Genomic DNA, 14,529 nt, shown 5'->3' with positions numbered 1-14,529 from the left:
CACACAGCATGAGCAGCACTAACCCTCACCCTTTCACATTTGCCTCACCTCAACACTCATTCACACCCAGCAGGAGCAGCACTAACCTTCACCCTTTCACTCCGTCTCACATCATTCACACCCAGCAGGAGCAGCGCTAACCCTCATCCTTTCACTTTGCCTCACCTCAACACTCATTCACACGCAGCAGGAGCAGCACTAACCCTCACCCTTTCACTTTGCCTCACCTCAACACTCATTCACACACAGCAGGAGCAGCACTAACCCTCACCCTTTCACTCCATCTCACATCGACTCATTCACATGCAGCCGGAGCAGCACTAACCCTTTCACTTTGCCTCACCTCAACACTCATTCACACGCAGCAGGAGCAGCACTAACCCTCACCCTTTCACTCCATCTCACATCGAGTCATTCACACCCAGCAGGAGCAGCATTAACCCTCACCCTTTCACTCCATCTCACATCGACTCATTCACACGCAGCCGGAGCAGCACTAACCCTTTCACTTTGCCTGACCTCAACACTCATTCACACGCAGCAGGAGCAGCACTAACCCTCATCCTTTCACTTCATCTCACGTCGACTCATTCACATGCTGCAGGATCAGCAGAACAACCCTCACCCTTTCACTCTGTCACACCTTGACTCATTCACACCGAGCAGGAGCAGCACTAACCCTCATCCTTTCACTCAGTGTTATTCAACTCATTCACACCGAGCAGGAGCAGGAATAAACCTCACCCTTTCACTGTGTCTCACCTTGACCCTCATTCACACAGAGAAGGAGCAGGTCCTTCAGAGCAATACTGCACACACACACACACACACACACTCACCCGCAGGTCTCCGTTGGCAATGTGCCCGTGGTGTCCATGGTGGGGGGGGTTATAGGCCGTGTCCCGGAGTGGAGGCTCTCGGCAGTAGATCTTAATGACACAGCGATCCTGGACGTCCCGGGGGTCCTCCAACTCGTAGAAGACGTTGCGAGCCTCGTCCTTGATGAGGATGGCCGTGCTGGGCGAGCGAAGGGCCCCCATCGTCAGCTTCTGTGGGAACATGTGCACGATGAGGGCATGCAGCGTCTCCATGCTGGTCAGCTCATGAGTGATGTGGACACGCCTCGTCTCGTCTCCAAACTGAAGGAACAGGACCCCTGAGGACGGAGTGCAGGGGGTGGGGGTGAGGTGTAGAGAGAGAGACGGAGGGGGGTTGGTAGAGAGAGAGAGTAGCAAGAGTTAGGAAACAAGGGGAGGGGAAAAGTGTGTGTGTGTGTGTGTGTGTCAGGAATATATCACACTGTGGGGACCCAAACCTGTTTACACACATTGTAGGGTCTTGCCTTGGCTTTGGGGATTGGCATGTCCCCACAATGTAATCAATACATTTTAAGGTGAAGAAACTATTTTAACATTTGGGTTAAAGTTGGGTTAAGGTTAGGGTTAAGCTGGTAATACGTATGGAAAAGTTACTGGTAAGAAGAAGCTACTAGCTACTAGGAGGTGTGTGAGGGGCATAAGCTCCAGACTGAATGTGTCCTCAGTTTACAAGCGTGTGTGTTTAAGAGTGTGTGAGTGTGTAACCAAGTGTGTAACAGGCTAATGCTGTGTGTCCATGGCACGTCCACCAGAGCCCCTCCCTGAGAGCTGATATTATATTCATATAATTTCTATCCTGATTGGCTAAAGATAATGACTCCACCTCCTGTTTAAACACCTGTTGTTGCAGGAAGCATGTCCTGAGAAGTAAATCTGAGCCGTTTCCTTGGTCCCCGTTTTACACAAGACCCCCACAAACACCTTCGACAGTGATTTTAAAGGAAAACAAAAAGGAACAAATCTCCTAAATGGTGTCTCTGAGATGCTCTATTAGGGAATGGCGTTCTCTTTGTTTTTCTTTAGATTTACTGTTGAGGATGTGAGCGGGGGTCTTTTGTGAAATGGGGACCAAGAAAACACAGCACTCACAGCCTCTGCAGTAAATCTAAAGGAAAACAAAAGGGAACGGTGTTCCTAAATGGCCGGTCTATGCTGCACTACAAGAGAACTGCTCTGTATCTTGGAGATGTTCCGCGCCAACAATCCTGAGGCTGGTGGAGAACACTGTTAAAGCGGATTGATTTTAATCAGGAGCACCTCTAATTTAGAATCAAACACCAGTGTATACAACAATGGCATTTCTTTGTAATCAATGGTTTTACATTTAAAGCAACAGTAGGTGGTATTACTACCTTCAAATTACAGCTTCAAAATCACTGTGATGGTCCACTGAGGTATAACAGGGAGAGGAGATCCTCTGCCAACGCTACTCCAGGATCAGCACTGCAGAAACTGCACTATGTAACTTTTGGAGGGTAGTGGGAAACGTTATAGCCTGTCAGAACCCTTGTGTAGATGAACAAACCACTGACCCACTGAAGCTATGCGGCTTTGGGTCTGTTTTTCGCACGGGAGGGTGGTGCTGGAGGTGGTGTTAGTGGCTTCCACGGGGGGGGTGCTGTCCCTGTGTTCTGTGTGGATCCCAGACTGGAGCGGACTGTCCAGGTGGAGGCAAGACACTGGTGGGGGTTGAAGTGACTCCAAAATGTTGAGGAGGGTGTAAAGTGGTTTGGGGTTCTAGAAAAGTGGTGTATACGTGTAGCTATCATTCATTCATTCATTCATAAACCCAACTACAAACACAAAGAGACTACTGTCTGTGAGGAAGCTGAAAACCTTCTCAACAGGTGAGAAATGATGTGTGCATGTAAAGTGTGACAGTCACAGAGCATTTGTTCAGTGTGTGTGTGTGTGTGTGTGGGGCAGAGTGGTGTGTGTGTATATGTGTGTGGGGCTTATTACCAGGTGCTCGGAGTTTGCTCTGGCTGGGCGAGCGGGCGAGTGGGAGGCTCTGTCGGAGGCGGTTGGTGCGGCTGAAGCCGAGGGGCAGGTCGGCGTCGCCCATGCTGTCTAAATTCTCTGCCGAGGCGTAAAACCCCCGTCCTCCCACTTGTTCGCCCAGAGACTGCTGGCCACCAACTCCAGCGGCCCTTGGAGTCCTCGCCTACAGAGAGAGAGAGGGAGAGAAAGAAAGAGGGAGACAGTGTTATTCATTTATTCACAATTGACTGATACATCAGCAGACTGATAAATCGGCTGATATCACTGACCTGCACTTACATCAGTATCGGCAAAAATATACTGACCACGAAGAAAATATAATCCTTTACTTTCAGTGGAAGTCAACTGAAAAATATATATATATTTTTTTTCATTCATTGTCTGTAACCCTTATCCAGTTCAGAGCAGTGGTGGGTCCTGAGCCTACCTGGAATCACTGGGTGCAAGGTGGGAACACGCCCTGGAGGGGGTGCTAGTCCTTCACAGGGCGACACACACTCACACATTCACTCACACCTATAAACACTTTTGAGTCGCCAGTCCACATGGACACAGAGATAACACACCCCACAGAGTCACTCGGAGTGGGACACGAACCCACAACCCCAGGACCCTGCTGAGCCGCCCAGAGAAAGAGTTATGGTAAGTTTAATCGAAGTTGCTCATGGTTGCCTCTTTAGATTGCGTTTCTGGTTCCACACACTGTTCAAAAATAAGGTACGACAGAGGTACATTACTGTCACTAAAGGTACTAACAGGGTAGTGTATGTTAAAGGTACAGCAGTGGTGTTAAAGTCCAGTTGTGTTCCCTAAAGGTCCATTACATTCTCTTCCCTAATTAAAGGTACAGAATTATAATCCTAACTCTTGATGGGACCACCACAGTCACCCGGAGGAAACCCACGCAGACACAGGGAGAACACACCACACTCCTCACAGACAGTCACCTGGAGGAAACCCACGCAAACACAGGGAGAACACACCACACTCCTCACAGACAGTCACCCGGAGGAAACCCACGCAGACACAGGGAGAACACACCACACTCCTCACAGACAGTCACCCGGGGGAAACCCACGCAGACACAGGGAGAACACACCACAGCAAAAAGTACCATTGCTGGAGTGTACATGGTGCGAGGTATTCCCTCGCTTAAGGGCAAGGCCTCCCAGGTTCTCCGTGTTGGAGGTTCCCCTTCAGCAGAATAATCCCTCCCCAGTTTGAGTTCCTCAGAGTCTGGGATGCAAGCAGAACTGTGGTCAGAGCCTGATTAATATTGAAGAGTATAATCCAGGTGGAGTTCGTATGAGCTCAGTGAGGGATAGTGTAAAGTAGGTGGACCGTGAGTGGACACACACAGTGGCTTCTTCTGCAGAACGAAAGATGCACCTGGGAACGAGGAGAAACTCTTTCGGTCGACTCTGCTTTTCACAAATTAGGCCTTAAACAGAGACACACTGAAGACCTGAGTCAGTCATTAGTCACAGTGCAGTGAGTAACAGATGTGTAGGATCCTCCCTGATGTCTGATGAGAAGGTGGAGGACTGTCTTGGGAGAAATTGAGACACGTGAGTGGTTGTGTGTGTGTGTGTGTGTGTGTGTGTTGACATTCCCTTGAGTCTGTGTTGCTGTTACGTAGTGAAGGGGAACTAATGAGGCTAAAACATACAAAGAGCCTCTCTCTCCCTGTGCATGCACACACACACACGCACACACACACTCCAAATCACCTGCTTTAAAGCATTCCTCTACATGTCATCCCAGAAAGGAGGACCCTGGAGGCAGGAGCAGGTTTGCTCTCAGGCCAATTATTAAAGCAACACTAGGTAATATTTTTACCTTCAAACTACAGCTTCAAAATCATTGTGATGCTCCACTGACCTGTAACAGGAAGAATAGTGACTCTGTTGTTGCTACTCAGGGCTAGCACTGTAGATACTGCACTATGTAACAATGGAGGAGGGTAAGAAAACACAGTCCATTCAAACTCCATTGATTTCAGTACAAAAATTACACTGGGGTCTCCTGGGTGCCCCCTGCAGTTGAAATAGGTAAATGTCTTTAACATCCTGAAATCGAGGTGGAGGGAGAAGAGAGATGGTTTCCCACTCTCCTTCAAATGTTACATAGTGCAGGATCTGCAGTGCTGAGCCAAGAGTAGCTGTAATTTTAAGGTAAAAATATTACATAGTGTTCCTTTAAAATTCAATTAAAACAAAGCAGTCAACAAATGAAACTTTATCTCTGTATGTCTCGCGTCCCCCTCTCCTCGGGCTCTTTGTCTGCCTGTGCGACCAGGACTGGTGTTTTGCTTTGGGAGGACACCGGCAGGTAATCGGGCCCCAGACAATGAGGGGCATCACTCTGTCCACCTCCGTCCACCACCTCCGTCACCGTGGCTGTCGTTCTGGGCTCGCGGCGGACTGTGCGACTGTAAGGAGCCCCTTCCTCCCACTTTTCAACACAGACACATTAAAATCTGTGATTCATATCCTCTCCCTTTTTTGACTCTTCCTCCCTTACACACACACACACACACTTTGACATATATATATTCATTAGTGTTTGTATGGTAAAAGATTACAGGGAGTGTTCTAGTTATTATTCCTGAAGGCAGAATAACAGAAACAGCCTGTGAGCCTTTAAGGCAGTGGAACTCAGAGGGTCGACTCTGGTCTGGGTCCGGACCTAAACCCAACATCAAAACACCAGAGGCATCAAATGTGTGAACTTACCTAGGTCTGAAATTACTCCCTACTCACTATTCCCTACATTACTCACTACATAGTGCACTACACTAGGGAGTGTTCAGGAGGATGGTGAACGGTTTTGGACACAATGTTTTTACCAGTCCACTCGGTGTATTATGGGTGTCCTCTATCCGCTGGGGTACACAGGTTGTACACTGCATGTTGTGGTGCATTGTGGGATTGTTGTTGGAGGAGGGGGCTATGAGGAGCACGTTTTTCCAGTCGGAACTGACGTCTTTGTTTATGTGAACATTACCTCTGCTACGGACTCTACACTGTCACTTCACAGGCAAAGATTTCAGTGAGTGATCACAAGAGCTGCACTCTTTAAACACACGGAAATCACACCGCATTCCTGTGGAGACCAAAGGCAAGATTCAAGCCCAGGACCCTGAGGGTAGTTACACAGTGTAGTTTCTGCAGTGCTGAGCCTGGAGAAAAGACTCTGTTCTCCCTATTACAGCACAGTGGGGCGTCACCGTGATTTTGAAGCTGTAATTTTAAAGTTAAGATTCTACATACTGTTACTTTAAGGTCTACACAGACGATTAGAAAGTTTTACTGCAGCAAAGTGAAGGCCCTTGATCTGAGGAGAAGAAACGGTGGATGAGCGGACGGCCCTAAACACTTCCATGGCCATTACATGTTCATTTAACAAAGCAACTTCACTACACTAAAAGACCCCTGTGAAGAGTGAATAGCCCACACTCAAGTTCTGACTCCAGCAGCAGTCCCCACAACATCACAATAACCGTATTACACACACATCTTCTACACACAAAGACCACCAGCTTAATCACACACACACACACACACACATCCCCCATTTAGATCAAAGACATGCAAAAATTTGCATACCCACATTTTCACCGGTCCAGAACGAGCTCTTCTTTTGAATCTGAAATGTGTGTGTGTGTGTGTGTGTGTGTGAGAGAGAGAGAGAGAGAGAGATGTAGCAGTGTGTGTGTGTGTGTTATCCTTGTCAGACTGCGTTAACATTCAGAAATTAATTCTCAGTCTCTCCACACAGTTGTCTCTTCTTTGATTGGCCAAGATAATCTAAGTAGAAAGCTCTCCAGCCAATCAGCAGAAAGGGCAAATGACTGACAGGACAGATGTTTGCAGCTGTGACCCTCTTTCTCCATCAGATTTTATGGAAGTGAGGGGTCCTGGCATACCGTTCCACTGACAGCCTTAATCAGGAGAGCACACACACACACAGGTTAATGCAGTATAATAGTGGTAAAGGAAGTTTGTGAAGCTGGTCAGTTCTGGGTTTGAAAAGTAGAGGTCAAGAAAAATTTTAAGGTGGCACAAGTGAAGCTAATCAGCACTGGTTCTAAAGGAAATGGTCCACAGAAGGTTTTAAGGTGGTGCTTATGAATCCAGTAAGTGCTGGGGCTGAAAGACGAGGTCCTGGAAAGGTTTTAAGGTGGCATATGTGAAGCTGGCCAGTGCTGGGTCTGAAAGAAAGAGGTGCAGAGAAGTTTTAAGGTGGCACTTGTGAAGCTGGTCAGTGCTGGGAAGGTTTAATGTGGTGCTTATGAATCTGATCAGTGCTGGGTCTGAAAGGAGGAGGTCCTGGTGAAGCTGGTTAGTGCTGGGTCTGAAAGAAAGATGTCCAAAAGATTTTAACGTGGCACTTAGGAAGCTGATCAACACTGTGTCTAAAAGGAGCTAAGAAAAAGTTTTAAGGCCCTATATGTGAAGCCAATTAGTGTTGCTTCTGAAAGAAAGAGGTCAAGGAAAGGTTTTAAGGTGGCATCGGTGAAGTCAATCAGCTCACTCTCTCGCACATTCACTGACACACATTCTCACTAGTCACTTTCCACTTTCTCAGTCCTCCATTTATTGTCAAAGGAGGGGTACTTCAGAGGAACTGCTGAAATTCAGAACCCGGAAAGTACTGTGTATGTCTAGTTAGGGGACACTCCAAACTGAAGGAACAGGGTGGCCTTGCCCTTAAGCGAGGGAACCCCTCGCACTCTGCAGAACCCAAACACACGTTCCACACAATCCTGAGAGACCGCCATCTCTTCTCCAGAGGTGGGATATGAGCCAGATTTGCTCCGTTAGCGAAGCATTGGTTCTCATTGCTGAGCAACCTGCATTCTCACAGTCTCCGGCACATCACTGCAGCTACAGACTGTCGCAGTAGGGCTGACAGTTCGGGATTCATCGCGGAGACTTGCTAATGTGTTTACAGAGTGAGAACATTGTGTTGCTGAGCTGTTCTCTGTAGCTGGGGGTCTGGCTTGGTGGTCTGAGCTGGGTGGATGCTCACAGCAATCAACAGCGTGTCCACAGCTGCCAAACTGGGGCTAAAATGATGCGGTGTGCACTCAGCGAAGACATGCATGAGCAAAGCTGACACTCGCATCAACTGCTAATGTAAACACAGAGCCTTCTTTCCCGAAGGGAACAGAAACATAAACACACACACACAGAGAGAGAGAGAGAGAGAGAGAGGTTAATGCAGTATAATAGTGTCAAAGGAAGTGTGTAACTGACTAATTAACTTCATGTTACAATGATTAATATCCTAATTACAGTAAGAGTGTCAACATGACACAGAATATTGATTCGGACACTGTGTGTGTGTGTGTGTGCGCGCATGTGGGGTGTGTGTGCAACAGGAGAAGGTGTGATTGCTTTATCATGTCATTTCTACATTTCTCTGATACACTGATATCCCCCGCCAGTGGTGGTGAGATTAGCCCATAGCAATTTCCTTCTGCTGCTTGACACTGTCAGTCTGACACATACGTCTGATTTAAATCGTGAAGCTCTGGGTTGTGTGTGTGTGTGTGGGCTCTGTTCCAACCTGGTATTAACACTTATCTCCATGGTTAATACGTTTAATACGTTTTGGGGTCTTAATGAAACGTCTGTGATCTGTTTTCTGAGTTTCAATAATGAGATGCTATTTCAGGACAGGTTTGTTACAGGAGAGGACAGGATTCAGTCCCTTGTCTGTGAGGAGTGTGGTGTGTTCTCCCTGTGTCTGCGTTGGTTTCCTCTGGGTGACCGTCTGTTAGGAGTGTGGTGTGTTCTCCCTGTGTCTGCGTGGGTTTCCTCCGGGTGACTGTCTGTGAGGAGTGTGGTGTGTTCTCCCTGTGTCTGCGTGGGTTTCCACCAGGTGACTGTCTGTGAGGAGTGTGGTGTGTTCTCCCTGTGTCTGCGTGGGTTTCCACCGGGTGACTGTCTGTGAGGAGTGTGGTGTGTTCTCCCTGTGTCTGCGTGGGTTTCCTCCGGGTGACTGTCTGTGAGGAGTGTGGTGTGTTCTCCCTGTGTCTGCGTGGGTTTCCACCAGGTGACTGTCTGTGAGGAGTGTGGTGTGTTCTCCCTGTGTCTGCGTGGGTTTCCACCGGGTGACTGTCTGTGAGGAGTGTGGTGTGTTCTCCCTGTGTCTGCGTGGGTTTCCTCCGGGTGACTGTCTGTGAGGAGTGTGGTGTGTTCTCCCTGTGTCTGCGTGGGTTTCCACCAGGTGACTGTCTGTGAGGAGTGTGGTGTGTTCTCCCTGTGTCTGCGTGGGTTTCCTCTGTGTCACTGTCTGTGAGGAGTGTGGTGTGTTCTCCCTGTGTCTGTGTGGGTTTCCTCTGGGTGACTGTCTGTGAGGAGTGTGGTGTGTTCTCCCTGTGTCTGCGTGGGTTTCCTCCCACACTCCAAATACACACGGTAGGTGGATTGGAGACTCAAAAGTGTCCATAGGTGTGAGTGTGAGTGAATGTGTGAGGGACTGGCGCCCCCTCCAGGGTGTGTTCCTTCCTTTCGCCCAGTGATTCTGGTACTAAAAGGTGCATATTTTAACTCACTCATGAATACTCAACCAAACCTTCTCACGAAAAGAAAATAAAACATCACAAAACCACCCTCCTCTGGGCACCAGAGTGGATTCTAATGAAATGGTCAGTGAGTGTGTACCATGTTACACTTCTGTTCTGATTGCTCATTAGTTTCCTGACTTTGATTTCACTAAGCGGCCACTTGGCCCTGGTCATCAGAGTGGACCTGGCAGTGCAGAGTGGGTGGAAACCTCAGGAGACGTGTAAGAACACGGTAGGAGTTTGAATAAAGTAGATATCGAGTGTCAGAGGTTTGTAGATTCACGGTGTGCCCTGAAACGAAGGGTCGGAAAGGAATGTGAACCCCAATTTGCAGCAGTAAAAGTCTCTACTTCTTTAGGGAGGGTTTGTGCTTTATTTTGGAACATTACAAGGAGAATCTGATTGCATTGAGCCACGAGAGCTGCAGGTACTGACCCTGGGTCTTAAAGGAACTGGATGGAGAGCCCTCTCTCTGTCCCAGAGTCCACTGCTTTGGGGCTTTACAGCCTTTTAGATGATGCTTGGCACTGGGCATGATGACCTTAGACACCAGTGAATTGCAGGAACATGCTCCTGGTCTCCAATGAACGAATGAATTAATGAATTCATCTCCTGCACTCACTTCTTCCTGATCAATGATGGGGGAGCATTGCCCATCAGGAATCATTAGGTGCAAGCAGGAACACTCCAGCTCCAGTCACGCACACACATGCACGCACACACACATGCAGTCACTCACACTCACACACACCCAGTCACTTACACACACACTCACCCAGTCACTAAGTCTAGCACTCACCCAGTCACTCACACACTCACCCAGTCACTCACAAACACACACACACACACTCACCCAGTCACTAAGCCTAGCACTCACCCAGTCACTCACACATACACACTCACCCAGTCACTCACACACACGCAGTCACTCGCACACACACACGCACACACACAGTCACTCGCACACACACATGCAGTCACTCTCACACACACACACACCCAGTCACACACACCCAGTCACTCACACACACTCACCCAGTCACCAAGTCTAGCACTCACCCAGTCACTCACACACTCACCCAGTCTCTCACACACTCACCCAGTCTCTCACACACACACACTCACCCAGTCTCTCACACACACACACTCACCCAGTCTCTCACACACAGTCACTAAGTCTAACACTCACTCAGACACTCACCCAGTCACACACACACACACACACTGGGAAAGTGTCTGAAGCAGTGACTGCTGCCTCCATGAGGTCGGTGGGCTGTGAAAGTGAGGGATGTGGACTGGACCTGGGCCAGAATGACACTTCTGTCTGAGATCCGCGCCCAGAGGGGGACAGCACTGAATCCAGAACCAGAACCGAGCCGAATTGGCCGAGGCACATTTAACTCTCACGTCTGGCCTGAGAGGACCGGCACAGACTTAGGACCAGGTTCCCTCCGTCTCCACGGAGCTTCGACAGTGTTTACTGACACAGAAAGAGCAGAAAAACCAAATGTAACTGAGCAGCAGGACAGTGATGTCACCGCCAAGATGAGGGGCTTATGAGCAGAGCTGCAGACAGACTGGATAACGGCTTGTACAAAATACATCTCTCTCTCTCGCTCTCTTCCTTTCTCATTGCATGTTTTTCTGCCTCTCTATTTCTCTCACTCTAACTCTAACATTTCCTCTTTCCTTCTGTCTTTCTTTCTCTATCACCGTCTCATTATTTGTCTCTCTCCTCCCTTTTTCCCTGTTGTCCTCTCTCTCCCTTTCTCATTGTATGTTTTTCTGCCTCTCTATTTCTCTCACTCTAACTCTTTCTAACATTCCCTCTTTTCTTCTTTCCTTCTCTATCACTGTCTCATTATCTGTCTCTCTCCTCCCTGTTTTTCTCTCTCTCTCTCTCTCTCTCTCTCTCTCTGCCCTGTTTTACAGAGTTGTGAAAAAACAAGACAAAAGACTTCAATTACTGTCTGTTACCAGCCCCAGAGCGGGACTCACAAACACAAAACACAGACTGAGCGATTGCGTCTGTGTTTCAGTTTGTCTCCAGTTTGTGTTTGTGTGTTTTCCACCAGAGGAAGAGCGATGTCTACAGAAACGTCTTAAAAAGGCAGTCCAAAGTAATGGGTGTGGCTCTATGTGAGGGAGTAAGGGACAGAGGGTGAGAAATACTCAGCTCATCAAAGAACTGCCTTCCCTTCTGCTGCTGCAGGGATTATATTACATCAGCCAGTCAGAGGGAGAGCGGGAGAAAGAACAAAACAATGGCCAACAATCCTATTAGAGATAAGACAGAAACCGAAAGCTGCTATATCACAACAACTGTCCTCATATTTAATGTCAAATACAGGCAGAAAAACTCAGCAGTGGCCATTAAACACCACAGTGAGAAAAGCAAACAATTCATTCATTCACCCATCCTCAGTAAACACTTCATCCTGAACTGGGTCACAGTGCGTCTGGAGCCTACTCTGGACAAAGCACCAGTCCTCCACAGGGCCACCACCAGTCCTCACTCATTCACGCACAACTCATTCACTCACTCACTCACAAATCATTCATTCATTCACTCACTATATCCCTGCCGTAACCGCAATCATAAATAAAAATCAAGGTCTAATCTCCAGAAGGACAGGAGCCGCAGGATAGTGTCCTGTGTCACTTTCCCCCACAACAGTTTACAGCACTGTTTCTCTAGATCTTCTTCAGGTAGTCTGTATGGTTTTACTGAAACAGCACCACCAGTGGACAGAGCTTGCTTAGTGATTGAAAAATACCTACGAATCATAAGAGAGATATTTTATGAATATCTGGGGGAACGTCTGAGTCGAGCTGAATACAGCCCCAGAAAACACTGATGGAGCATTCACCTGTTTTACTTTCCAATTATTTTTCAGTTTTCTTTTCAAGCGATTTTGCAGTTTTTCCATTTCAAAATAAAACGTCCACCAACACGTCTGTTTCTCTGGTGTTTTACCCAGCACCAGAATCACTGGGAAGGTAAGAATACATCCTGGAGGGGGCACCAGTCCTTCACAGGGGACACACACTCACATTCACTCACACCAACAGACACTTTTGAGTTGCCAGTTGTGTGTTTCTGGACTGTGGGAGGAAACCGGAGCACTCGGAGGAAACCCACGCAGACACAGAGAAAACACACCACACTCCTCACAGACAGTCACCCAAAGGAAACCCATGCAGACACAAGGAGAACACACCACACTCCTCACAGACAGTCACCTGGAGCATGACTCGAACCCACAACCTCCAGGAACCTGGAGCTGTAACAGAGACACCACCTGCTGCACCACCATGCCGCGCTTGAAGTGATCTTGGGTTTGTGAAATGCATTATATCAGAATTCACTGTTTGTCACTGTTGTTATTTATAAGAATGAACACAGTTTTCATTCTCAAGCAGAACAGTTCAGTTGTAATAATCAACACACCATTATATAGAACAGGGGTCAGGAATAGGTGGACCACAGTCCCGCTCCGGACCCAGACACTGTCCAATCCAGACCTGGACCTGTAACTGATAAACTATTCATTCATTCATTCATTCATTCATTCATTATCTGTAAGCCTTATCCAGTTCAGGGTCGCGGTGGGTCCAGAGCCTACCTGGAATCATTGGGCACAAGGCAGGAATACACCCTGGAGGGGGCGCCAGTCCTTCACAGAGCAACACAGACACACACACACATTCACTTACACACTCACACCTACAGACACTTTTGAGTCACCAATCCACCTACCAACATGTGTTTTTGGACTGTGGGAGGAAACCGGAGCACCCGGAGGAAACCCACGCAGACACAGGGAGAACACACCAACTCCTTACAGACAGTCACCCGGAGGAAACCCACGCAGACACACAGGGAGAACACACCAACTCCTCACAGACAGTCACCCGGAGGAAACCCACGCAGACACACAGGGAGAACACACCAACTCCTCACAGACAGTCACCCGGAGGAAACCCACGCAGACACAGTGAGAACACACCAACTCCTCACAGACAGTCACCCGGAGCGGGAATAGAACCCACAACCTCCAGGCCCCTGGAGCTGTGTGATAAACTATCCAGCTGTTTAATTGTGAACAAAGTGTGTGTTTGAAGCAGTGTGACTCACATCCACATCCACAGCTCTGAACTCCATCCCGAATTCTTCAGAGTTTGCCTTCCCTGTTCCAACTATAGGCCATGGTCCAAACAAGCAAATAGGAAGGGAAAGATTACTGTTCTAAATTCTCCTAACAATCAACGTGGATTCTGTTTACAGATAAAGCCCCGCCCTCCAGCAATAAGAGCCAATCAGATCGCTGGTGAAGAGAAAGCAGTAAAGTCAACTGCAAGTCATTAGGGACTTTATTTAAAATATGTGTTTAATTTTCAAAATCTTTGTTATGTTGCGCCTGCTGCTTAAATATATTGTTCTTCTATTTTTCAGTATTCTTAGTATTCCGCATTTCCTTGTCCGCTTAACTCGTCCCGCAGTTTTCAAGCTATCAACTCCGTTCCACCTGGAAATCGTGCTTCTTATAGCGACGATGTGGGCTTGTGTACAGCTTTCCGATACCCGCACTCGTTTGCCCGCTACACTCGTTTTTCCCCAGTCATTTCTATGGAATTCATTTTCAAATTGCTCTAACTCGGTCAATTTTCAACGTACGGACACAAGGTTTCAGACGGTCAGACCCGGGTGTACCAGAATCTGAGATCTCCATTTTTGGACCTCTTGCACTCATTCTTCCCTTTCTATCCCTCCTTCAAAATCCCTCCATTCATTTCAATGGGTGTTGCCCAGCACTAGGGAGGGTTTCAGCTCCCATAGAGTATTTTTAGAGCGGCTCAGAGTGCGGTTTCTAAATTTTTCTCCTATATTTAACTTGTGATAACAGACTCAATTCCATACCATTCCATATCAATTTATACCAGATTGATCCCCAGAGTCTCTTTTTTGCAACGGTATATACAGTTAAGTGATTTGGGAAAATCTTTCCGAGCTATAAGCATTTGTTCAGAGGGTGGGTACGCTCCCATAGGAATGCATTGAAATTCACCTAC

The 14,529-nt window shown here is 47.8% G+C and overlaps 1 protein-coding gene across 3 annotated transcripts in view; it reads right to left on the bottom strand.

The window, feature by feature from the left end:
* The window catches only part of srcin1b (SRC kinase signaling inhibitor 1b), a 106,471-nt gene that overhangs the window by 41,944 nt on the left and 49,998 nt on the right, over positions 1-14,529 (bottom strand). For all 3 annotated transcript variants that reach the window (XM_066682658.1, XM_066682659.1, XM_066682660.1), the window contains exons 4-5: positions 2,841-3,042; positions 840-1,156 (exon numbers count right to left, since the gene is read on the bottom strand). In XM_066682658.1, coding sequence (XP_066538755.1) covers positions 840-1,156; positions 2,841-3,042 — 519 coding nt within the window. The remainder of the gene's footprint in view (positions 1-839; positions 1,157-2,840; positions 3,043-14,529) is intronic.

Source organism: Hoplias malabaricus, chromosome 10 (genome assembly GCF_029633855.1).
Source record: "Hoplias malabaricus isolate fHopMal1 chromosome 10, fHopMal1.hap1, whole genome shotgun sequence".
NCBI classification, from domain to species: Eukaryota; Metazoa; Chordata; class Actinopteri; order Characiformes; family Erythrinidae; genus Hoplias; species Hoplias malabaricus.
The sequence above is the reverse complement of the archived record's forward strand: the minus strand, read 5'-3'. Positions and strand labels throughout refer to the sequence as shown.